The sequence below is a fragment of the Suricata suricatta genome, chromosome 12, assembly GCF_006229205.1.
Source record: "Suricata suricatta isolate VVHF042 chromosome 12, meerkat_22Aug2017_6uvM2_HiC, whole genome shotgun sequence".
Taxonomy (NCBI): Eukaryota; Metazoa; Chordata; class Mammalia; order Carnivora; family Herpestidae; genus Suricata; species Suricata suricatta.
The window spans coordinates 58,537,996-58,562,913 of NC_043711.1; the positions used below are offsets into that span (position 1 = coordinate 58,537,996).

Here is a 24,918-nt window from a genome sequence, read left to right on the forward strand (position 1 = left end):
ACCCTCCTACACTGTTGGTGGGAATGTACACTGGTGCAGCCGCTCTGGAAAACAGTGTGGAGGCTCCTCAAAAAACTAACGATAGAACTCCCCTATGACCTAGCAATAGCACTGCTAGGGATTTACCCAAAGGATAAAGAAGTGCTGATGCATAGGAGCACATGTACCCCAGTGTTCATAGCGGCACTTTCTACAATAGCCAAATCATGGAAAGAGCCTAAATGTCCATCAACTGATGAATGGATCAAGAAGAAGTGGTATATACATACAATGGAGTACTATATGGCAATGAGGAAGAATGAAATATGGCCATTTGTAGGAAAGTGGATGGACCTTGAGGGTGTCATTCTAAGTGAAATAAGTCAGGCAGAGTAGGATAGATACCATATGTTTGCATTCATAGGTCTAACAGGAGAGACCTGGCAGGGGACCATGGGGAGAGGAAGGGAGAAAGAGAGCGGGGGAGAGTGAGGGACAGAGATCAAGGGAGACTACTGAATACTGAAGTCCAACCATGGACTGAAAGGGGAGGGGGAGGGAGGGGGTGATGGTCATGGTGGGGGGCACTTGTGGGGAGAAACACTGGGTGTTATATGGACACCAATTTGACAATAAACTATTATAAATAAATAAAATAAATAAAAGTCGGTTTGTCTTGATAAAGGGAAGAGGTCCTCATCCTTAGAGGGAAGTTAGTTTAAAAAAATGAAGTTAGTTTTAAAAAAATTTATCACCTAACAGATGAAAGAAAGGAAAACACTGGTTTTTAACTGTAAGAGAGAATAAATCTACTGGCATATGAGAGAAGCTCATTTTAGTTTTTCCTTTTAAATCAGGTAGGCTGATTGATAATTTGAAATCATTGAGATACAATTTCTTGGAATGAAAACAGGTATTCTCTTTTTCCCTCCCTCCTTTTCTTCTTTCCTACCTCAGGTGAAGTGAAGCTGCTGCTTTCCTCTGAGACACCAGTAGAGGGAAGAAAAATGTCCTTTGTGAATGATCTTACAGTAACTCAGGATGGGAGGAAGATTTATTTTACAGATTCTAGCAGCAAATGGCAGAGACGAGATTATCTGCTGCTGGTTATGGAGGGAACAGATGATGGGCGGTGAGTGTTTATTTCCGATCTTCTCCTCAGTGAGATCATCAGTCAGGCAGGGTGACTTCGTAGAGCTTATTTGTGAGAATCATTGGAGTGTTTCTGAGTATAATATTGCAGCTTTTGAGATGGGACTTTAATGGCTTCTGGAAATGGGTGATGGGTGCAACACAACAGAGCAAGATGTTCTCACTTTCTCTTTGAAAAATGAAATTAAAATAGGCCAGTCCATCTGAGCATGGTAGTCGGTCAGCACTCTGGGCGTGACCAGCAGGCTGGCCTGGGTTTCAGGTCATCCCTCCAAAGGGGGACTCCTTTGAGGCTGGAGACATAGGGCCCCTCCCTAGTGCTGAGCCAGCTCCCAGTTCAGTGAGAGAACTGACTAGGGGGTTCTCAGGAAAAGGATGCCTGGGTCTGCTTCAGATGGGAAGGCCTCCAAGGGCAGCCTGGAGCCAGGTCTGGGTGGAGGACCACCGGGGGCCTTGTCAACTGCAGCATGAGGAGGATCCCCTTCTGCGGGTGTCTGCCCCAGGGTCAGAGGGCAGCAAGGCTCCAACAGGGCAGGGCCATGGACTCTCCCACGTGAGCCTTAGCTGTTGGCACCCTGCAGCCTGCTAGAGTACGACACCGAGACCCAGGAAGTGAAGGTTTTACTGGACCAGTTGCGGTTCCCCAACGGAGTACAGCTTTCTGCTGCAGAGGATTTTGTCCTGGTGGCTGAGACGACAATGGCAAGGATAAGAAGGTATGTGTGGGACCCAGTGAGCTGTCGGGTGGCTGAGCTTCCTCCCAGTGGCCTGGCCCTGGATGGACTGGGAGACGTCAGCCTACGTGATACAATGTGCGGCAGGTTGCTTTCTCTTTTGATGAAAGCAGTAAAATTCAGGGGTGAGTCTTCCTTCTCCCCCATCTCACTCTGCTTGAAAAGTTGCAGCCTTGGAGAGTCTCAATCTAATGCTGACTGCACACATCCTGGGCCCTTGTACCCATTAGGTGGGCCATCTCCCTGCAACTGCATCTAGCTGGGCCCAGGGCAGGTGAGCACCCCTATCAGCTGCTGTGCCTTCATTCACAATGGACAGGTTTACAGTTGTTTCCATAAATTGATTAGGACCAAGACTATTTTTGTGCTTGGCTAAAATTTTTCCTTAAATTGGGGGGATGCTGCTTATTACCTGCTTGGGTGAATTTTTCAGATTCTACGTGTCTGGCCTGATGAAGGGAGGGGCTGATCTGTTCGTGGAGAATCTGCCTGGATTTCCAGACAACATCCGACCTAGCAGCTCTGGCGGGTACTGGGTCAGCATGGGGACCATTCGCTCCAACCCTGGGTTTTCTATGTTGGATTTCTTATCTGAGAGACCCTATATTAAAAGAATGATTTTTAAGGTAACTATGAAAATTATAATTCCAAAAAACAAAATGAAAATGCATTTAATTACAATCTTTTTGATCTTTGTAGCTCTAAAAGTTCTCATTCTGATAATATTTAGTACTGTTAGAGACTTCTTTAAAACATTTTATTCTTCAGCCTGACATGTAAATTTAAACATTTTAAGCCTTTGATGTTTTCCTTCTGGTTTTGTTGTCACCTCACCATCATGGCCTGTCAGTCATGCCTGCCCCCCTGTTTTTGGCTTTCTCCTCTCTCCACAGACCCTGCAACTAGGCCTTTATATGGGGCCCCTGCAGACCACACTGCTGCTTCTCAAATGGTCATAGGCACACACTTATCTCAGCCCCATCCCACCCTGCATCCTCTTACCTTCTGGAACTTTCTGTTGTGGAACTTTCTGTCATTCACACCCCCACCCCTGCACACTGTAATAGATCCTGACCTTTGACCTCTTAGCACACCAAACTTTTTCATTTAAAAAACAAATCCCCTACCCCCGCCAATGACCAGCCACAGATCCTTTACAAAAGCCTTTTTCCCCAGTGAGTTCCATGAAATGCCCTCAGTGTAATTCAATATGTTTTATTGAACCTGCTGATATAGGGGCTTCCACCATGCAGAAACCTTAATTTCTAACACACTTCATTTCACAGGCTGAATAGATGTTTGAAATTGATACTGGATATTGAATAGTTGTTAAAATGATTGTAACTTAAGGCCCTGCAAGGTACTAGGCAGCAATTACTGAGTCTGTGAACTGCTGGGCCCTGTGTCTGGGCTCTGCTGAGGAGCTGTGGGCACCTGCTCTGTTGGGCTGGCCCATGGCCTTCAGTTTTGTTCCAGGTTCAGTGGGTCACTGAGGATAATTCTGATTTGTTTAGAAATAACACATTCCTCCTCTTCACTTCATTGGTTCCAGAGCCACCTGGGACCTAGGAAGAGGCAAAATGGTGATGTGGGAAGGATGGGGGTTTTGAAGAAGGCCAGATCAGCTGTGGGACCCTGGGCAGATGATATGATGTCTGCCTCAATTTCTCCATTTTTTAGGAGAAAGAATAATAGCACTGTTATATTTCATTAGGTACTGAAAAAATGTAATGAGAATATGCACAAATGACTGTAGCTGACTGTAGTGAGTGCTCCAATTCTGTACCTGTCCGTTTCCCCACAGCAAGGATATGATTTGGTGGTGGTGGTGGTGGTGGTTTGTCTCTCCCCATGACAGAACACATGCTCCATCTTTAGTTCGCTCCTTTGTTCGCAGCACCTAGAACAGTGGCACACAGTAGGTGCTCAGAATTACTGTGTAAGGAATGCGTGCCTGAGCACCACAGGTGTGAGAAGGAGCTGGAGTGGTGACACGTGTTCCTGGTGCGGAGAGCTCAGCACCTTTGTGTGGCCAGAGAGATGGCAGATTGATAGCAGTGGGAGAGGATCACAGGCCTTGCAGGTGTGAAAAAGAGGCTAGATTTTACTGTAAATGTGATTGAAGTCATTGCAGATTTTTGCATGTTTTTAGTTTTGAGATAATATCAGACTTAGTTTTGAGATAATATCAGACTTAAAAGTAATAAAGGACTTTTGTCCTTGAACTATTTGCAGTAAGTTGCTCACCTGAGGCCCTGTCATCTTCATATACTTTTGTGATTTTTCTGTAATAAGGACATTCTCCCCAGTGACCACTCACTGAAATAGGAAACTATTATGGATAATGGCAACCCTCCAGTGCACAGACCCCATTCGGGTTTTGGCAGTTGCCCTGGTGATGTCCTAACAGAGGATTCAACTCAGGACAAGGAGTGGCCTTGACTTGTCATGTCTCTTTATTCTCCTTCAGTCTGGAAAAGTGCCTTAGTCTTGATCTTTTTGAGAATTACAGGTCAGTTATATTGCAGAATATACTTCCATTTGGGTCATCTGGCATTTCTCATGATTAGATTTAGGTTATGCATCTGGCAGGAAGACCATGAAGTGAAGTTGTGTTCTCAGTGTGTCCTGTCAAGAGGCACATGTCCTACGGGTCAGCTTGTCCCATGCTGGTGGTGGCAGTGTTGGCCACCTGATTCTGTGGTGAATGCCAGGTTTCTCCATTGTGAAGTCACTCTTTTTCTACTTGTAATTAACACATATTTTGTGGAGAAGTACTTTCTAAATAAGTAAACATCAGTATGTTCTCATGGTTGCCTATTTTATTCAGTGGGTTATAGTCTATTACTATTGTTTATTTTGAGGCTCATATTGTCTGGCTGTGGCCAGTGGGAACTGCTTCAGTGTGGCTCTCTGACCTTTGCACATGTCTCTAACATTTTTGGAGTAGTTTCTTGCTTTCTGGAACCACACAGTGTTTAGGCTCTTGTATTTTCCATGTTCTAGCTCTGAAATTCACCATTTCTCCAAGGAGCCCTGGTTCCTTCTAGAGGGGATCTGGTGTTGCATGTGCTCATTGCTTTTGGCATGTCACTGCCACCGGCCCCCTGAATAGACAAAGCCAGGGAATATACGCATGTTTATTCATACATTTATCAATACATTTGACTGTTGAACAACATGGGGGTTTGGGACATTGGCCCCTGTGCGGTTGAAAATCTGCCTGTAACCTTTGACTTCCCAAAGACTTAACTACTAACAGCCTACTGTGGACCAGAAGCCTCATTGATAACAAAAAATTGATTAACACCTAATTTGTATATTATACGTATTATATGCTGTATTCTTATAATAACTAGAGAAAAAATATTAAAATTATAAGGAAGAGAAATTACATTTACAGCACTATATATCTATCAAAACAAATCTGCGTATAGGTGAAACTGCTACAGTTCAAACTGATGTTCAAGGATCAACTGTATATATGGTGTACATACACATGTTCACACATATGTTTATTTACTGTTTATATAAATTAAAAACAGTAAGCAATGCTGGTATTTCTGCTTCCAGTCTCATACCACAGGATTTATTACAGTTTTCTCCACTTCTGTATTTGTACTTCCCTTCTCTAATAGTGAGAAACCTGGATCCTATTATCCTTCCTACCTATTTGATAAGATTCCCCAGATATCACGGATCTGTGGCCATTACCCCCCATCGCGGCTCTTGCTGGAACTCTAGCATCCCATACTGGGCCTTCTTTCTCCTCCCAGCCATGTGAGGGGCCTACCTTTCCCTCTCAGGGGCTCTGGTACCTCACCAAGCTGTCCCCAGGTAAATACCCTTCTCACTCTGCTGAGCTCTGCTAGCATGTGCCATCACCCCACTGTGGGAACATGTCTCACTCTGCTTGGGTTCTGATGCTCTGCTGCATGCCACTGCCCTCTCCTTACCCACAGTGTAGATTCTCCCTCACCCTGCTAAGACTGCTTGGTCTAGGCCACTGTGGTTCCAGCCTCTGCACACATCTACCCTGCTGAGCTCCACAAGCCACTTCTTGACTGACTTGTTCAGGTGGGGAGTGATGTAGCACAAAGGAAATTTTAAGGTGATAACTGCAGCTGTTGTGTGGAGAGCAGCCTGTAGCAGGGCTCCACTGGCTCTGAGGAGCCTGGTGTGGAGGAAGCTGCAGCAGCCAGGAAGGGTGGAAGGGCAGAGCCTGGGGTGGGGGATATGTACACAGCATGTGACAAGACCCCACAAAGCCTGGCTTGCATGGCCTGGAGAGAAGGGATCAGGCAGGAGGATAGGGTTTTTGGCATCAGTAGCTGGAGTCGGGGGCCTGGTTTCCTCTGCTGGGGTGTTTCTCAAGTTTGAAGAGCTTTTAGAAAGTCTGGGTGGGGAAGTGTCAGCACTGGGTGTTGGAAATTGTGACAGATTTGAGGGCTTTCTGGGAAAGCAACTTAAACCAAAGAGAGAGGGAGAGATGTCTTAGGGATAAGACGGAGAGAGAAGAGAAGGGAGGATCTAGCACTCAAGTGAGGTGGCATTTCATGGGCCTTGGGAAGTTTTATGGAGTATTTTAAGCTGTAATGCAACTTTGGTTGCTATAGAACTTTTTAGAACACAGTCAACTTGTATGTCTATTTGGACCTTTGCAAGGTCTCCATTGTCTAGGAGACATTATCCACTGAACACATGCAGTTGTTTGTTTCCCCTTACATTAATAGATAGATAGGGGCGCCTGGTGTCTCTATCGGTTAAGCATCCAACTCTTGGTTCTGGCTCAGGTAATGATCTCATGGTTTTATGAGTTTGAGCCCTGTGTCGGGTTCTGCGCTGACAGTGCGGAGTCTGCTTGGTATTCTCTCTCTCTCCCTTTCTCTGCCTCTTCCCCACTCTCTCTGTCTCTCTTTCTCTCAAAAATGAATAAATTAAAAAAATTAAAAAGAGGTAGACATCTGCCTATTAATTTGCACTCATTGGCCTTATGCAGTGACATACTGACATCATTTCCTCCCTAGTGTCCTGCTCTGCCAGAAACTACATATCTCACCCTCTGGTTTCTCTGCTTAAAACCCTTCAGTAGCCCCGTGTGGCCCTTTACCTGGCTGAGTCAGTGGGCTCTTAGAGGGTGCCTTGCTTAGCATGGAGGGGTTTTCCTCCATCTGTACCCTGGCCTTAAGCAGAGCTGCCAGGGCTCAGGGGGCAGAGGCTTGCTCATTTAACCTGTCCAGGTCTTTTCTTATCATACAAACTGCTCTCATGTCTCTGTCTGTCATTTGGATCTTGCATGTTTGAAATGTTTTAAACTTAGTCTGAGAGTTTGATGTTCATTCTGGTTAGGCTGTGTAGATTTAGCCCAGCATCTGGAGTCCATGTCAATTTGGGTATTGGCTTCAGTGTTGTGTCTTCTTCAGATGTGGGGAGCCCTGAACCCTTCTCTGGGTTTAGCTGGATCATCTGGAGCAGCCCCTGCATTGGGTCTAGCGGGCACCATGCAGAGGGCTGTTGGAAAGCTGTAATCCTTGTGCTGGGTTAGCCTTGCCTCTAGGTGCATGTGACCGGAGGCTCCTTGGCCTAATCTACATGTAGGCAGAGGTGGGGAGGCCTGGGGGTGGCAGGCCTTGTGCCATGGGCAGGAAGCTGGTTTATTCTGTGTGGCTTCCCTGTCACTGGAAGAGATGGGTCCTTATGAGATGGCGAGGGACTATGGCATCTGTTAAAGGTAAAATTCAACTGAGTAAATGTCAAAGACCTTATTGGCTTTGATCAGTGACTCCTGAATCTGGCAGCATCCAGTCAAGCAGATAGGAGTTTGGGGGAGCTGTACAAAATGAAAGACTTATAGGCAGGAGGAGGTGGGAACAAGGGGTTACACTGGGCAAAAATAACCAGGTTGATTATCGTCAGATTATTTTCCTTGAGATGGCAGGGGTCTGTCAGGCAAATTAACCTTGCTAGTGCTGATCAGGAGATTTCTGATTGACTCATATAAGACTCTATTTCTTGGAGAGCCCAAACTGTAAGTAAGTTAGGTCTGGTTTGGTGATATGGGACTGAGCATAAGTGACTCCATTTTGGGCTGGTGGTCTTGTTTGTAGCAAATTGGATCTGCTCACACCACTCCCTTGGTTAGGTGTTAACCTCTTCTCATACTGTGTTTCCTTCTCAGCTGTTTAGTCAGGAGACCGTGATGAAGTTTGTGCCGCGGTACAGCCTTGTTCTAGAACTCAGTGACAGCGGGGCATTCCGGAGAAGCTTGCACGATCCCGATGGGCAGGTGGCCTCCTACATCAGTGAAGTGCACGAGCATGATGGGCACCTATACTTGGGCTCCTTCAGGGCCCCCTTCCTCTGCAGACTCAGCCTCCACTCTGTTTAGCCAGCCTCACTATGGCTGTGCCAGGAATCCTCACACTGGGCACCACTCCTGGTCCAGAAGGTACCATGTACACAGCCCTTTCCACCTGTACTTGCCGGTCCTTAGAAGTGGACAGTGAGACCCTGTGGATATCTGAGCCCCTGTGGGATACCCCTTCTCCGGGTTTGACATTGCATTTAGAGGCAAGCATAACTTGCCATAGGGAGGATAAGTCCATGTTAAACCATTTTCTCTTAAAAAAAAAAAAAAAAAAAACCTTTCTAAGTACAGTGATTCTCTAGGACTTAGGAGACTTCATTCATTTATAACAGGCCTCAGGGTTTGGTTGATAGAGCAGTAGATGAGCTGTCTAGAGATCTTGTTTTTGCTGCTGGCTGTCCTGCCACCCTCAGTATCTTTACTATAAAATAGGTATGGGGTAATACCTATCCTTGGGGGAGGGTCATGGGAAGGGCAAGGAGAGCTTAGTGCAAACACGTGTTGAAGCCAGTGGGCAGAGCTGTGTAAGCAAAGACCTTAGAGCCATATTCTAACTCTAGATGTAGAGTTGTGTGGGACTTGGGACTTTGATCCTGGGTGTTTCCTTCCATAGCTCATACCTTCCAGCCTGCTCTGGTTCAGCCCCACTCTGAACCAGGGGCTTTTCAAGAGTCCTGAGTTCCCATAACCATTTAAAGGCAAGAACCTGAGTAAATGTATAGAAGCAGCAGCTCAGGACTCCCTGAGCTCTTCTCTGTGAACAACCTGCCACATTTATGGAATGATCCAGCAGCTGGGTACTGTAGGGGAGAATTTAGGAAGGTCCTGTTTACACACCTTTGTTCCTCACCTCTAGACCCACAGATGAATTGTGCACATGCTAGTGTCATTTGGTATAGAGTCACAAACCTGAAGTTGCTGTATAGTCTGACAGGTATGCCTACACACCAGTCCTAATTTTGTCAGGGGAACCCATGTAATAATGATAATTAAATTGACTTTTCAGATGATTAATCTTTTTTGATGGTGTTGCCTGGAAGTTTTTCCTTTAATATAATTGTGTTAACAGGGACTGGAATTTGATTCCATTGAGGGCTAATAAGAGGATCATTTTGGCTAGGACCTTGTTTAGGGATAAGCAGTCCATCTGGCTGGCTCAGGCCCTCTACCCCACCCCCCAACAGGGCAGCCACCTCCAGTCATTGCCTCCTGGCAGTGGTTTATTCTTGGGCTAGTTGATGTTATACTGTGTTCCTGTTTCCAGCCTACAAAATGGGCCTAATGTCTGTTCCTTTCTGTCCTGTTTGTGAGAATCCATAAAAGATAGTGTCTCTGGAATTGTTTTTAGTAACTTAACAAAGGAAATATTTTCAACAGGTAATGATATTAAAATCCAAAGAGGACTGATAGCTGTGGTAAAATCTGAACAATCTGTGTGGTGTTGCACTGGCTGGCACTAACCCCTTCATTCCCTTTCCTGATAGTGGCCACCCCTCTCCTGTGTGCTGGACTGGGGAAAGAGGCAGCATCTGGTGGTTGGCTCATCTTGTGTTGCCTGCTCAGGGATGGCTTTATGCGCAGCAGTAGTAGCACAGGGTCAGAGATTGGCTTCAGTCCAATTGATGCAACCCAGAATGTACTAGGTGAATGACTTAATGTTATTTGTATTACTTTATGGAAAGAAAATTGAGTAGTGATTATTAAATATTCATTAGATAATGGGGTATCTCATATATCAGCTGTACAGGAATGAGCTAAAGCCTAATCATTTTGCTTTTAAATATCTAATATTTAAATTTTAAATATTTAAATAATAGCTTTTAAAAGCAATTTAAATATGAGGAGCATATATAAGTTGACTTCTTGATTGAGAACAGAGGGATTTGCTTTTAGCAATGCAAAGAAGCTGTTAAATTGCTTTTCAGGGTTTTCAGCAAAGGAGTCTTGATTTTGACTCAGATTTTTATTTTCTGTCACAAAGTGTCATTTCCTGTGTTTTATCTTGTAATTTGCCATGGTGAGGTACAAAATACAGCCTTGTTAGTTTTAATATGTGGTATGTTTTTGTTGTAATCATGAAGTAGATTTGCTCTAATGTGAATTACTAACATGCTCTAAAAATTAAATTAAGTGATTCATTCATTGTGTGCTTCTTTATTATCTATTACAAAAATTCCATCAGGATTCAGTTATTACTTTTCATAGGACAAAGGCCCCGTTTTAAGAATTTTACCATCAACATGCATTTGCAGAGTGGTCTGTAGTTTAGAAAGTATTTTCACAGGGGCTCCTGGGTGGCTCAGTTAAGTGTCCAACTCTTGATTTCGGCTCAGGTCATGATCTCACGGTTCCTGAGTTGGGGTTGAGCCCTGTGTTGGGTACTGTGCTTACAGCATGGTGCCTGCTTGGGATTCTCTCTCTCCCTCTCTTTTTGTCTCTCTCCCAATGAATGGTTGTTCTCTCTCAAAATAAATAGATTGTTTTTATAAAAGGGTTTTCACATACACTGACCTTTTACTGATGGAAAAAGATGTGGCCTCACTGAGGCTGGGGGGAGTGATTTGTCCAAAGTCAGTGCAAGATTGGCACACTGCTGGGCCAGGACACATGCTCTGACTAATAATTGTCCGGAGAGGTCTGGCATTCTGTGCTCTGATCCATATTTAAATGTAAATGAGGACTGACTTGGAGATACGAAAGAGGGTCCTCCCTCTTTTGCTATGAGGACTGACTTGGAGATACAAATGAGATACCAATGAGATGCAAATGAGATACAAATGAGATACAAATGAGGACTGGCTTGGAGATACAAAAGAGGGTCCTCCCTCTTTTGCTATGTCTTCTTGCTCCTTCACCTGTGTCCAAGGCCCATCTGACTTTGAAGCTCTGACTCCTGGTGTTCCTGCTACCTTGTTAATGTATGTATGGGATTAAAAGGGCTGGGTGCACTCATTTATCTTTATGAAAGGATGGCCTTCAGAATCATCAAATAAATTAAATGTCTTGTGGCATAGTTGCCATCACTGTCCCTGAATTAAATGACTAGAAGGCAGCAGCAAAAATGAATGACGATTTGGATTATTAAAGTAGTTCTCTCTTCAACTGAAGGAAGCCAAAGGGTAATTCATTTTGGTTGTTCACACTGATCAAGTTTATGACTATACTAAATTGTCATACATATGTAATATAGTAGATTTTCTGTTTCCTATGAATTATCAAGTCTATTTTTTAATGGCAACAGTGTATTTTGCACTAATCTGTAGTTTGAAGTGACCTGGAGAAGAAGTCCAAAGTGAGGGGCTCTGCATTTGAACCCAGGCTTATGAAAGGTGGCTGGGGGCTGTCTTCTCTGAGTGAAGCATCTGTCTGCAAAGCTCATGGGTGTCTCCGTGCCCCAGCCTTGCACTTTCCAGCACCAGCTCAAGCCCTTTTATGAGGACCCCCAGTGGCTCCCAGCTCACAGTGGTCCCCTCCTTCCCCCAGCTCCCCAAAACAGTATCTCCATCCCTAGCCTGGACTCCCTTCTGAGGGGCTATGGGCCATGGTCCCAGCACTCTGCCTCACCCCACCTGCCCAGGTGATGCTGTGAATGCTAATCCTCAGAGGCAGTGGAGAGAATTGGGTGTATGGCTCCTGGTCAGAAGAATGTCCAGCTGGAGGGTGAGTGCCCTCCAAAGTGAGGTGTTGTCTGTCCTGCCAGTTCATGATGTGGACACGGGCTGACTTGTTTCTTGCTGCTTAGGTCTTCAGTATATTTTAGCTAGCAGTGAGTGGCTGGAAAAGCCTCCAAGGAGCTTTATGGAAGTCACCTACACTCATTAGACCACTCAGTGAGGGGGGGTCCCCTCATAACACTCACCTCACCTTTCTGACTGTCCCTTTAACAGGTAAAGCAACACCCATTGTTTTGAGATGGTTAGTTCTTTATTCCTATTTATTCATGACTTTATCCACAAAAGATCAAGATGTTCAATAGCACACTTGGTTGGGGCCCCTGCCCAGTGCTGTAACAATTATTCAATCAGAGGGATGGATCTCTGGGTTTTCATTGGTGAGCATGGGACCACAAGGTAATTGAGTGGGTGGAAACAGGGAGGGTATCGCTCAAGGGACAAGAACCTGAAAATTCCCACCAGAGGATTGAGTCCTGTATGTCCAGGCCCTGAATCTGGGGGCACAGCATCAGTAAGATGAGGTTTATAAGAAAATGGGAAATACTTAATCTTGCCAGGGGCAGTGTCTTTTTCTTCCACCCCAGCTACTCTGCAGTGAAGCCTTGGGCACTTCTGCTCTCTGCTGAGATACTACAGAAGGTCGGAGGGTCTGTGACAACCAGGGCAGGGCAGCACTGAGCACAGTAAACAGCACAAGTGCAGTCTTGTTGAGAAGTGGAAGTCACTGACAGTGGAGGACAGGCACCTCGAACCTCTGGAGCCAGGGTATGACCCAAACTTCAGAGTAGCAACTGAAGGTCTGAAACAAAGAAGGGTACACTGAGAATCCTCCTGTGGCAGAGGCCGCCCTCCCAACATGCTCCGCAGAGGTTAAGTTCTGGCGCTGCTGCCTGTGGGCTGTGCATGTGTGCATGTGCCTGTGTGTGCGTGCATTTTTCTTATTAAGCTCTCCCCCTGCCCCAAGTTGTTTTGAGGAATTTCACATCTACAGAGAAGTTGAAAGAGTGATTCAAGGATATATACTTTTTACTTACATTTGCAAATTAAATTTTGCCATATTTGTTCTCTCCCTGCATGTATATGTGTGTATATAATTTCTGAACTATTTGAAAACTCTTTTTGCTCTAACCACCCCTGTCCCCAAGCTCGTGGTATTTATTTCCTGGAGCTGTGCCCCTCAGGGAGGAGGAAGTGTAGGGCGTGTGGGTTGAGTTGCTCTCTTGGAAATCTCCCCTCTGTGTTCTCCCAGGTTTGTGAGTGAGATTTGGAACCTTGCAGGCAGAGAGGTGATAAAGGGGGTGTTTCACAAAGTCCTGGGGAGTGAGTGGAGGCTAGGATAGCAGTGAGTGCGTATGAGGAGGTGAGACCCCTTTGTTTTACCCGTTGTAAGGTGTGGTTGGTCTGGAAGTCACAGTTGTCTAGACTAGGGTGCTGGGTCTTCTTGCAAGAAGTTCTACCAATCTCCATTTCCAGCATGTACTTCAGACCCTTCACGATCTAAGGGGGAAACAGGCCAGGTCTGTGTTACTTGGTCCATACCAGCAGGAGGCATGGAGACAGGGAGGAGAGATGCCTGGTGTGTGCCCCTGGCTTTAAAGGGGCTGAGGGTGTGCAGGCCTGTCTGATACTCACCAGAGAGCTCTGGGAGGGAAGCTGCCTCCTGGACCTCAGAGCCCTCCCTTCTTACCCATTAATGTTGTTCCTGCTCATGGCACCAGTTCTCAGTCCCCAGGCAAGACTGGGGCTCTGTGTCCTAGGACATTTCCTTCCTGCCCAGAGCTCTCCATCAGCAGGGGCGGGCCCTGCACCTGTGAAGGTGAAGTGATAACCCTCCATGCCCAACACCCACCTATGGCCTGTGTTGACCTCCTGGTTAGTCCTTGCCCTGCATGCCAACGGTGGTTAATATTTTCCCAGTTTGAAAATAGACCTTCTCCACTTGCATGTGGCAGCAACGTGGTTCATTTTTCTTGTTTGTGGTCTCTCAATAAAGACTCAGTCCCACCAAGAACCAGGTGAAATAAAGTCCCCAACATCACCTAGAGATAATCTCCCATTCACTGGCTCCTGTAGGCCCTTGAGCATCAGCAGGAGCACCACAAACTTGCAGTGTTTCTGCAGGAAGTGAGACCCCGGCTTGGGAAGATCCCTTGGGTGGAGTCCCTACAGAGATGACACTTTGGCTGTTTCCATCAGACAGCTTTTATAGCCCACCTCACACCAGACTGCCTTTCTACAATACACTTTCTGAATATAAAAATATGCTGCTCTTTAAGAAGTTTGCAGTTTTGGGACACCTGGGTGGCTCAATCAGTTGAGCATCTGACTTCAATTCGGGTCACAGTCTCATGGTTTGTAAGTTAAAGCCCCACATCAAGCTCTCTCCTGTCAATATGGAGCCTATTTGGGATTCTCTGTCCCTCTGTCTCTCCCCTGCTCATGCTCTCTCTCAAAAATAAACATTAAAAAATAAAAAGTTTGGAATTTTCAAAAAGTATAAAGATAATAAGAATTTCCAATAATCTTGTTACACAGGGGTAACCATTATTTGTGTAAAACTGTTAGAGTAGGGCCACCTCACCACCTTTCCCTGGGGTTTGTGTGTGGCGAAGGAGCAGTGGTTTTGGCAAGGCTCTGTGAGTGAAAGAACATGACCCATATGGAGAATAGCAAGACATCCTTTGAGGCTGCGGTGGGGCGAGGCAGGACAGGGGCTCTGAGGGGCAGTGCGAGTGTGTACATTCTGCAGGTACAATGCCTTCCTCACTTTGGTTCCAGCAGGGAAGCTTTCTGCTTCTCCCTGCCACCCTCAACCCCCCCACTCCCATCCAGCACCTTCAGCATGCCCAGCACCAGTTGCCTCATTCTGCCCCTGCCCTCCTTGGTTCAGCTCCAGATGTGCTGTGGGCCACAGCCTGATGGCTCCACCCATGATTTCATAAGAGGTGACACAGGGCCTTCTGGCTGTGCCCTGGGTGATCTGGCTTTGACTGCTCACGGACTGTTTGTGGCTGCTTCTGTCCGCCTCCTGGCCTGCCTGGGTCTGTGTTCTAGATGGATGGGCACTATCCCCATTTGTGGGCCAGCCCCTGGTAAGATAGGAGTCACAGCAGCCTGGCCTCTTAGGGGTGTCTTTGATGGCTGGTGACGAGACCCAAACCCTCACCTGAACCATGGCTCTGCTGATATGGGACTCCTTGAATAAGAATATGTCATTTGTGCAGTTGTTGAACCTTTCGACACTGTGTCTGGCCGCTTTGAGGACTGCTGGGTCACTGGGGCTTATTGTTTTAGGAAATCCTGGTTTCACATCTGAGTTAAGGGTCTGGGAACAAAAATCTGAAAGAGAAAAGCACAGAAACAGACAAGAAAATTACTGTTAGCAGGGTCCTTGGGCCCAGTGTTTTACTTCATTCCTTGGTTCTCCTGTCTGCTCTCAGTGTGGCCTCCAGACATCTACCTACCCCCTCAACTAGCCACCCCACCCCCCACTGTGCATATATCATGCATCCCTCTGGTTGCTCTCTACTCAGAGCTGAGGACCAGGCGCAGTGAGTGGTCTGGTGATGAATAAAATGCAGTCCCATCTCATTGTGCCTGCCCACATAGCCTCTTTAAGAACCCAGGTTCATTTCTAACATGTTAAAGAAAACCTGAACATGTCTCCAGGTGGCAGAGCCTCTGGGCAGGATGCAGCCCCAGTTGGCCTTTGAGGCCACCACCATCTGGCCCCCACTCCTCAGCTTGTCCCCAAGCAGACCATGGGGAAGTGCTCAAAGGCCCGTCCTGCTTTCTCACTTGTGATGACACTGCTACTGCCTTCTGCCTCAGTGACTCTTATCATAATCCGCCTAGTTTCCAGGCTCTGGGTTGGCCTCCAGGGCCCCCAGCTCCCAGAGGCACCTCCTGCCAGGGGCCCCAGCTCCTGGAAGCAGTGTAGCACGTGGTGTCCCTCACATGCTACCTCTTTGCATGCTGTTCCAGATACAAGTGTGAGGACCAGGGTCAGGCCTGGGCGACTCTCCTAGACAGCTCCACTGTAGAGCTGGTACATGGTGGAGGGAAGGGATGACTGGCTTGCTTCCATCCTTCTGTGCTCTCTCTCTGCTGGGGAGGCCCATCTTTAGATAAAAGATGGGATAAACAACATGAGGGGCTTCTCCCTCAGCGGTTGGGTCCCTCCCCAGCAGTTGGGTGCCTGACAGAGCCAGGTAGAACTAGGAACCCCCACACCCCTCCCTTGTTCTCCACATCCTCTGCTTCCAGCTCCCACAGAAGCACAGCTAGGACACACCCTAAAGGATCTGACTTCATTTCTTTGTCCAGCTCACTCACTTGCCCTTCTGGAGCCCTCCTCATCCTGTAGGCTCAGGGAGTGCAGAACCTATGTTCACTGGAGCTCATATTCTATAAATAAACAGGCAAGGTGAAGCAAGGCAGGAGCTGTGCAGGGGTCTGTCCAGAGGAGATGCAGGATCAGGCTGTGCCATCTGCACAAACCTGCACAGAGAGCCCAGGGGCAAGCTGTGGGTCAGGAGCACAGGGGTGTCTGAGGGCCCAGGACTCTAGAGTGGCTGAAGCTAGGAGGGCATCTGGAGAAGGGCTGAGAGGTGAGGCATGGGTGTGTGCTAATTCGGGTTACAAACTTTGGACTTTATTATAAAGGAAACAGGAATATATTGGGTGCCCGGGTGGCTCAGTCGGCTGAGTGTCCAATTCTTGATTTTGACTCAGGTCATGATTTCACAGTTTTGTGAGTTCGAGTCCTGTGTCTGGCTCTGTACTGAGTCTGGAGCCTGCTTTAGATCCTCTTTCCCCCTCTATTTCTGCTCCTTCCCCGCTCATGCTCTGTGTAAATAAATAAATAGACTTACCAAAAAAAAAAAAAAAAAAAGCCCCACCGGCTCTACATCACAACAAGCTAACAGTGGCCTTTTTTGTTTGGTGGCTCATTTCATGGTGAATTGAGGTTTCTCTGTGATTGTCAATTTTTCTACAATAATATTAGTTTTTCTACAGTGGACAACTGGTGTGTTAAAAGGTCAAAAGTTTTGGGGAGAAAATCTAAACTGGTCGGAGGGAGAATGGAGAAGAGGGTTTATATTTATAAATTTACTGCTTTACTAAGACTTTCTCCCAGATTTCCCTGAAATATTAGCATACCAAAGACGATCCTGAGCTGAGCGGTTTTATGTCATTAACTAAATTAAACAGAGTGTGGCATTCAGCTCCTTAGTAGCACAGCCACATGTCAGGTGCTCAGTAGCCACTGTGGTTGTGGCTGTCGGTACAGATAGGGACATGGTGTCCTGCACTGCCCAGAGACTTCATTTCCCCCTGCTGTGACCTTGGAGAGCACCTGTGGTGCAGGCAGCTGTGTTCATTCAGGGGAGGCGGAGTTTAGCACCAGGCAGAGGTGCCGACAGCAGGAAGTGGAGACTCAGGATGTGTGGGTAGCAGCAGCACTAACCAAGCTTCCGGACTGAGCATACGTAAGGTGGAGAGATTAGTCCTGACCTGTCCCCAGCCCACCCCAGCCCACCCTGTCCCCTCCTGAGAGGCAAAGTCTGGAGACATCCAAGTGTATTTGGGTTGAAGAAGGTAATGGTGACAAGGCATGCAGGCTTTCAGGGAACCAAGATACTTGCTGGTTTCCTGGGTTGTCAAGAAATCTCAACTTTAGGGGAGTAAGCAGCAGTGTGAATTCAACAGACCTTTAATAAAAGCTCTGGGAGCTTCTAGAATGGGGCTTTAATAGAAGCTGCATTGGAATGTTCTGCTAGGGACAAGGAGTCCCCCACTCGTGGGGACTGACAGAAGAGGGCTGAGGGAAATGCCTGTTACCTTGTTTGGGGGTAGGGGTTAGAAAGGGCCAGTGGGCTGGCTGGGCCAAGGAACTGTGAGCAGGATGGCACCTTGTGTGCTATACATCTCCCTGTGTACATGAGACTCCCATCAAGTGTGAGAACCAGGACAGGTGGGATGGGGAGTGGGTGCTGGCTGGCTGATCTTCCCTCCCCTGTGTGTGGTACAGTGCAAGGAGCACCGGCACTGAGCAGAGGAGGTGTGGATCTGTGTGTTCTGTGGTCCTGGGTGTCCCACTGTCTGGGAGGGCCAGCACTGCCTGACCAAGCAGGGCCCCGCCTGGCAAAGGGGGCTTCCCTAGCTGGTTCCTTCGGCCCAAAGGCAAAACACCAAGACTAAGCTCATGATTCCTCTGCAAGGCTTTATATAAAGCTTTAGCAGCCCTGGGGACCTGGCCCACTGTCACCTGTGAAAACAGCATACTGCTGAGATCCTTCCCAACACAGGGTTATGACCATCTGCTGGCCTCAGTTTCCCTCGTAGCTTTTTTCCCTACGAGTGCTGGGATTCTTCTTTGCAGGAATCCAGCCTTCACAGGACAGTCTTTGATTAAAGTCTCCAAAGATAGAAACATAGAAAACTACTGTGATCCTTGAGCACCAGCAGCTGGGTTGGTTGGGCTGGGTCAGACCCTGGAACCTGTGTTTCCCCAGGCTGCCCATGTGGTTGTGACTCAGGTGGTGGTACTGGGGGGGGGGGCCTCCTGGCCCCGGCACACATACATGCTAACATGAGGAAGGAGGGGCTAGGCCCAGGGCTGCTCCTCAAGCGTAGCATGGTTTTTATTTTAAACATAAAACCATTTTGATAGCTTGATTTCTGCGCATCAATATAGTCTAGATAGTGAGAAAGAAAAAAGCCACCTTGGCAGAAGAATTGAAGCTCTAGTGTATTCCTTCCCTCAGAGATTAGAGGACCCCACCCCTCTGCTGTGGATCAATATGACTCCTATTTTTTGCTTTATATAAATTACATTTATTGCTTTTTCTGATTATGAGTTTACCTATTTTTGGTGGGACATTTGAAAAATACAGAAGAACATAAGGAATAAATTAGGAATCACTCATCTCAAAGGTCACCACTGCCAATGTTTTTTTAAATAAAATGTATTAAATTTAATTTTCCTTGAATTTAACAGGATTAAAAAATGAAGTGAAAATAGGTACGGCCCAACCACAGATGAATATCCTGTTCAAACATGTGATGTTAGTTCCTAAGCGATTTCGGTAATGTTACAAAAAGTTTAGGGAAAACACTGAAGTTGGGTTATTTTTATTTAATCACATGTTTTCCTAAAATGTCGGCTTTGAGTCAGTAAAGCTTCATCAGCACAGTTGTCTAAACAGTTTTTAATTAAGAAAAAAAAGTTGGAAAGTCAAGCCTATTTTTAGGATCCTTAAAGAGAAATTAACAGGGAAAGGCTTTTCATGGAGAATCAGTGTTCCAAAGAGGCAGTGGTCGTTCAGGGAAGAACAGAAGCCATCACGTGGTTTCTGAGCAAGATGTGACAAGGCAGCCTGGGTGCCCTGGGCCAGGGGCCAGCCCCTCCCACACTCAGGGGGCCCTAAAGTTGTCATGAGGGATGAGGGATCTGGGGTGTGTGCTGCACAGCTGAAGTCTGGGGATCAGAAGAGCCAGAACTGTTGTTTTGTCACAACTGAGGGTAGCGTGTGTCTCATTCCACCCAGGAGACTGAGGCCCCAGAAGAGTGCAGAGTGGGTTTAAACCAGGTTCAACTAATTATAAAGAGCAAACTTTTTTTTTTCTCATTCAAGAAGTAGGTGCTACGCTACAGGCAACACCAAATGACTGGGGAGCCCAAAGTCCTGGAGAGGAGGCTGGGAGGGGAGGTGTGCAAGTTGGGAGGCTTTCAGGAAGCTGACTCTGAGCAAGAAGAGAATGCTCGGGAGGGGGGCTGGCAGGTGGGAGGCCACTGAAAAAGCTGTGGAGGTGACCTGGATGAGGAGGACAGAGCTGTGCTAAGATAGGACTGACAGGGCAGCTGGAGGCTGGGGGGCAGCAAGCAAAGGTTGATCCAGGGTTCAGACTGGGGGCATGGTGGTGGCCTGGGTGACAACAGAAAAAGCAACAGGCAGAGGAGCAATTCTGTGAGGAGAAATGAGAAATTCTCTGTGGAGCCATGCTGGGGTGGGGCTCAGAGAACTGAACACCCCCCAGCAGAGGGTGCTGCCCCTGCCCAGGCAGGGAGGCCTTCTTCAGGGTGCACAGTCCCAGAGACTGCATCACAGCCTGAGTGGCTCTGAGGTCATCTGAGGAATGAGTGGGGGCGTGCCCAGAAGGGCACAAAGCCTGTGGGAACAGTGAGGATGGAGGTGGGGAAATGTCCCCTTGTGGGGCTTAGCTAAAGTGGCCAAGTAAAGAAGGAGGGCGTGCAGGCTCTGCCAGAGCAGCCCCGGGAGTGGGATGCCCCTAAAGGGACCCTTCCTGCTCTCAGGAGAGGAATAACTGTAGCTGGTCTTGAAGAAAATGACTCAGAGACCAGGCAAGGGGTCAGTGTCACACCTCTGAAGGAAACGGTGTGGAGGCAGATAGAGAACAGGACAGGATGTTGGCGTAGGAATCATTTGAGATTTATATGGAAAGTTACATTTTTAAGCGAGGAACAGCAGAACATTTCCTTGGACCCAGAATACTGGCCATGTGTCCAAGTACTGAAGCTGTTTGGAAGACCAGGCCCTTTGGAGAGAGCTGTGGTCCCCTCTGGCCTGACCTGCCCCACCCTGATAGCCACCTGGGGGTCCCAGGTATGGGATGGAGGGAGTTCCTGCAAGTGGAAGGAAAGAGGGGATGCTCCAGGGAGGCTGGGGTTCCCCACTACCTTTCTCTTTCGGGAATGTTCTATAGGATGTGGATGGAACCCCAACTTGTGAAACCATCCCCAAGAAGGGAACGAACCAGGGTGTGCAAGAGCCAAACACTGACAGTCCCTGCAGATGTCTTTTCTTCTGTCACTTGGGGATGGTTTCCTCTGGGCAGCTGCTTGGACACAGCACTTGGGCTTTCCCCAACAACATCACTGAGCCCTTCTAGGTTAGGTGTTGGGACCCATGGGGAGGGGGCCCTCTAGGTCCCTGGTCCTAGAGCTCAGTCTTGAAGGCTGTGCCTAAGAACTGGGGTGGTCATTGGTGAATGTCAGGCTCATGGGTGCTGGGATCCACTCTGCCCACCTGAAGATGTCACCCTGAGCCCCATATCCCTGTGCTCTTCTTGTAAGACACCAAAATTCACTAAGTCTGGGTCATAGCCATTAATTACATGGGGTTGCACCCACCCTGCTGTGTTCTGAGGGTTCTCATGAAGGACAGGCCCATCATTTTGAGGCTACATGTATCCCTGTGGCACAAATAGGATGCTGGTTAGTCCTGAATTTAACCCACTGAGGCATGCTCAGAGTTTGAATCCTAGCTCTGCCTTTCTGAGTCTCTGTATCCTCTGTAAAATAGGGATGTTAATTGCACTGACATCACAGAGCAGTGATGAGAAGACAGGAGACAGTACACATGAAGCTCCATGGACAAATGACATGCAACAGTGTAAAGATTATCAAATATCAAATATGCAATATGGCTACAGCAGGGGTCTCTGAGGGTAAATAGGTGACCCTCATGGGCCCAGATGCAGCCTACAGCACTTCCCAGGGCCCCTCCCCAGGATGCAGGGGGGAGTGTGGACCCCCCTTGCTGCTGGCAGTCTCTGGGTGTGGCAGGTGCACCTAGCTCTTGCTACTGGTAATGAGGACTGATGTCATCTTACAGGTGAAAGAGTGGTGGCTGTTGGTCTCTGGGGCCTCTGCTCAGGCAGCCCTGTAATGGGCCACTGCAAGCTTGTCTAGGGGCAGGGGAGGGACATGGCAGCCCAGTGGAGACATAACAGATGGGCTGGGGACAGTGATGCAGCAATTTCCTAAGTCCTGAACGGCTCAGGGAGGGAAACTGCAATGGGGCTCTGCATTTAGGTCAGTGCAGTCTATTGTCTAGGTGTGGGGAGGTCATATGCCAGACAGCACCATTATTGGGGGGACCCTGTCATACCCCACTCCCCCATGGGAAGGCTCTGGAATCTGTTCTCAAAGGAAGGAAGAGAAAGACTGTCGGAGCCATGGGGGCAGAATCGGGGCTGGGCTGAGTTCCTGTCTCTGTCTTTCCACTATAGGGGCCTCCAATCCTCTCTTTCTGAGGTCCTTGCTGGACCTTCATCTGGCAAATGAAGGAAGCACCAGAAGGGATTACATCAGAGAGGCAGGGGTGGGGGAGGCTACCAGCATGGCAGAGACATGGCAGAGACTCAGAGGATGTGGGTGGGTGGTTCCCAAGCACCCCAGACTCAATGAGAGTGCTTTCCATGGGCCACAACAGTCAGGCCTCTCCAAGGTGATGCAGTTATTTACCCATCTCATGGATGGTGACACTGAGGCTTAGGGAGGCTGCAAGTTCCACAGCTAGTAGGTTTGGGGAGTCTATGGTGCCCCAAGGCTCTCTGCATGTGAGTGTTGTCTCTTGGCTTTCCAGCTGCTGCTTAGTGGCAGAGAGCAGGTTTCACTGGGGAGGGCTGCTGCTGTGGGAGAGCCCATCTCCCCCACCTCCCAAGGTGGGGAAGATGGCTCTGGTGTGGGTGTGGATTGGAGAGGGTTTGGTCCAGCAGTAAGCAGCAGCAGAGGGAGCACCTGCCAGTGAGAGGCCACTACTAGTCAGCCAGTGCCACCTGTCTCTGGATTCCCCATGTAACTCTGTTCCCACTCCAGGTTGTTCAGTTAGGAAATGGAGGCAAGCAGAAGGAACTTGGCAAAAACAGTTGACAGTGAGTGTGAATAATTAAATCCCAGTATAGTTAAGATGGCAGGCTCCACATCTCTCCAGCAGACCCTTCAGTAAGGTTTTGACGAGTGTGCTTCTCTGTTCTGAACATCCAGCTTCTTTCCCTGACTTCTCCCTGGGATGGGCACTAATTAGGGGTCACAGGAAGACAGTGGTATCTTGGGGAGAAGGGGTCTCCTAAACATGAGAGCTAAGGAGGTTTGGAGGGTTGGGGAGAGAGAGGTTGGTGTCCTGTCCTCGATGTCCCCAAGTGCAGCACCCACCTGAGACAGTCCAGAGACCAGAGGCAGTGTCACCATGAAGGCATGTGAGGCCTCCACCATCTGAGAAGTTAAAGGAAGTGGAGTGGGGGCCCTCTAAGTCCCCACCAGCGACCCTGGGCTGTGATTCCAGTGATGGGAGGGCATCACCTGCTCCTCTGTGCTCTAGTGAGAACAGCTCCTCACTGGTTGTATAATTTGGGCAAGTCACCCAGTCTCCTGCCTCAGCTGCTAGGAACACAGCAGCGACTCCCTCCCTCCCCTTCTCCCCCAGAGCTGGCCGGGCAGGAAGTGTCTAATCTTTAGGCTCCCTGGAGCCAAGTCAAAGGACAGCAGCAGGAAGGGCAAATATCAGATAGAAATTGCCTAACCATGGGACATCCTGGGCCTAGGTCCCCATGGAGGGGCCACAGGAGAGCCTCCCTTGGGCAAATGGTTTCAGTACCTGGGTCTCCTGAGGGGTGGAAAACACAGGACGCTTCCCTGGTCCCCACCCTAACCCCCCCCCCCAGGCAGGCCCCCTGCACCTGCTGCCACAAAGTCCTCTGGGGCTGGCAAGCCAGCAACATGCCTTGGGCAACAGGGCTGGAAGGTCATAGCGCACCCGGCCGCTGGTCTGGTTGGGCAATTTTGGGACCTCGCCACAGGGAACGACCAGAGCCTTGGAGCCCTGACACAAAGCGGCCCAGGGGAGACCCTGACCTTACCTGGCGAAGAGCGCCCGGTGGTGCTCAAGACGAGGCAGCAGAAGGTGAGCAGCACTCTGGCTCGCCGCATGGCTGCCTGCACGGAGGGCCGTGTACACTGGGGAAGCCAGTGCACAGTGTTGAAGAGCAGGGGTGGTGCCCCGCCCTGCAAACCGCTGCCTGGCCTGGGTGGGGGCTGCCTGCCTCTGGTTGGGGCAGCAGAGGGGCGGCAAGGTTTCTTGCTGAATCATTTTGACCAGAAGCTCCACACCTCCACATCTTTGTGCTACCAAGTCAACCGCTTCCTTTGTAAAAGTTTCCAAACAGCGATTATTTGCAAGGGGAGGAGGAAGAGAAATGAGAGGCTGTGAACAAAACCTTTGTGATTTTTCTACCTTCAGAACATACGTGGAAGAGACAATGCATTGAAAAAGTAATGGGAAGGGGCGACTGGGGGTGGCTGCGTTGGTCACGTGGCGGACTTTGGCTCAGGTCGTGATCTCACCGTTCCTGAGTTGGAGCCCCACATAAGGTTCTGCACTTACAGTGCAGAACCTATTTGGGATTCTCTTTCTCTTCCTCTCTCTGCCCCTCTACCGCTTGTGGTCTCTTTCTTGGGCATGTACAAAATAAATAAATAAACTAAAAAAAAAACCCAGGGATTTTCAGAAGCAGAATCATCTGAGTTTCCTTCTCCAAAGAAGACACTTCTCAGGCCCAAGCTTCCAGCATTCTGAGTGGCCCCTTATGACAGACTGCCCTGTTGGTGTGAGTGGGCATCTCATAGATGGGGTGCAGACTACAGTTTCAGAGAATGAGCATCACCAGGAAACATGCTCCCTTTGGGTAATCACTGCACTGGAAATTGGCAGACATTGGTGTTTGCTGGTTAAGAGTGTGATCACTTCCCAGCTTTGGCTCCACACTGGCAAAGAAGGAGAAACAGAAACCCAGAGGTTTCCCTTTACATTCCCAGCCCAGTGGTTAGAGTGGGAGCTCTGCAGCCACATGGCCTGAATTTGTTTGAATTCAACTCTCCCTTTTAACAGCTGGGGATGTTTGGTGAGTAACAGTCTCTCTGTGCCCTGATGATTATTGTGAGGGTTTAGGAACTTCCTCAGTGTAAATGCTCAAGGCTGGGCTAGAGCACATTGTATGGTCTTAGCTTTGGGGTGGTTTGCACACCCCCCTAGACTTCAGAACTACCCTACAAAGAGGAAGGAGATGCTTGAACCTTCCCCAGATGGCTCCTGCTGGATCATACCAACTTTCAGGAAGAGATCAGATAAGCCACATCAACTCTTGGGGCCTCCTGGGTTCCTGGCTCCCCAGATTTGTTATGAGGACTTTTATTAGAAAAGCTCAT

At 48.3% G+C, this 24,918-nt stretch overlaps 2 protein-coding genes across 2 annotated transcripts in view; one reads left to right on the plus strand and one right to left on the minus strand.

Annotated features, from left to right (window-relative positions):
• The window catches only part of APMAP (adipocyte plasma membrane associated protein), a 43,020-nt gene extending 32,646 nt beyond the window's left edge, over positions 1-10,374 (plus strand). The window contains exons 6-9 of the mRNA XM_029918192.1: positions 937-1,111; positions 1,713-1,847; positions 2,299-2,491; positions 8,044-10,374. Of these exons, the coding sequence (XP_029774052.1) occupies positions 937-1,111; positions 1,713-1,847; positions 2,299-2,491; positions 8,044-8,253 (713 nt within the window). The 3' untranslated portion in view covers positions 8,254-10,374. The remainder of the gene's footprint in view (positions 1-936; positions 1,112-1,712; positions 1,848-2,298; positions 2,492-8,043) is intronic.
• A 1,760-nt stretch (positions 10,375-12,134) lies between these two features.
• CST7 (cystatin F) lies at positions 12,135-23,729 on the minus strand. The gene is made up of 4 exons (XM_029917513.1): positions 23,574-23,729; positions 15,073-15,245; positions 13,287-13,403; positions 12,135-12,705 (listed from the first exon to the last, which is right to left on the minus strand). The coding sequence occupies exons 1-4, from the start codon at positions 23,641-23,643 to the stop codon at positions 12,628-12,630; spliced, it is 438 nt and encodes a 145-aa protein (XP_029773373.1). The 5' UTR covers positions 23,644-23,729; the 3' UTR covers positions 12,135-12,627.
• Between the last annotated feature and the right edge of the window lie 1,189 nt (positions 23,730-24,918).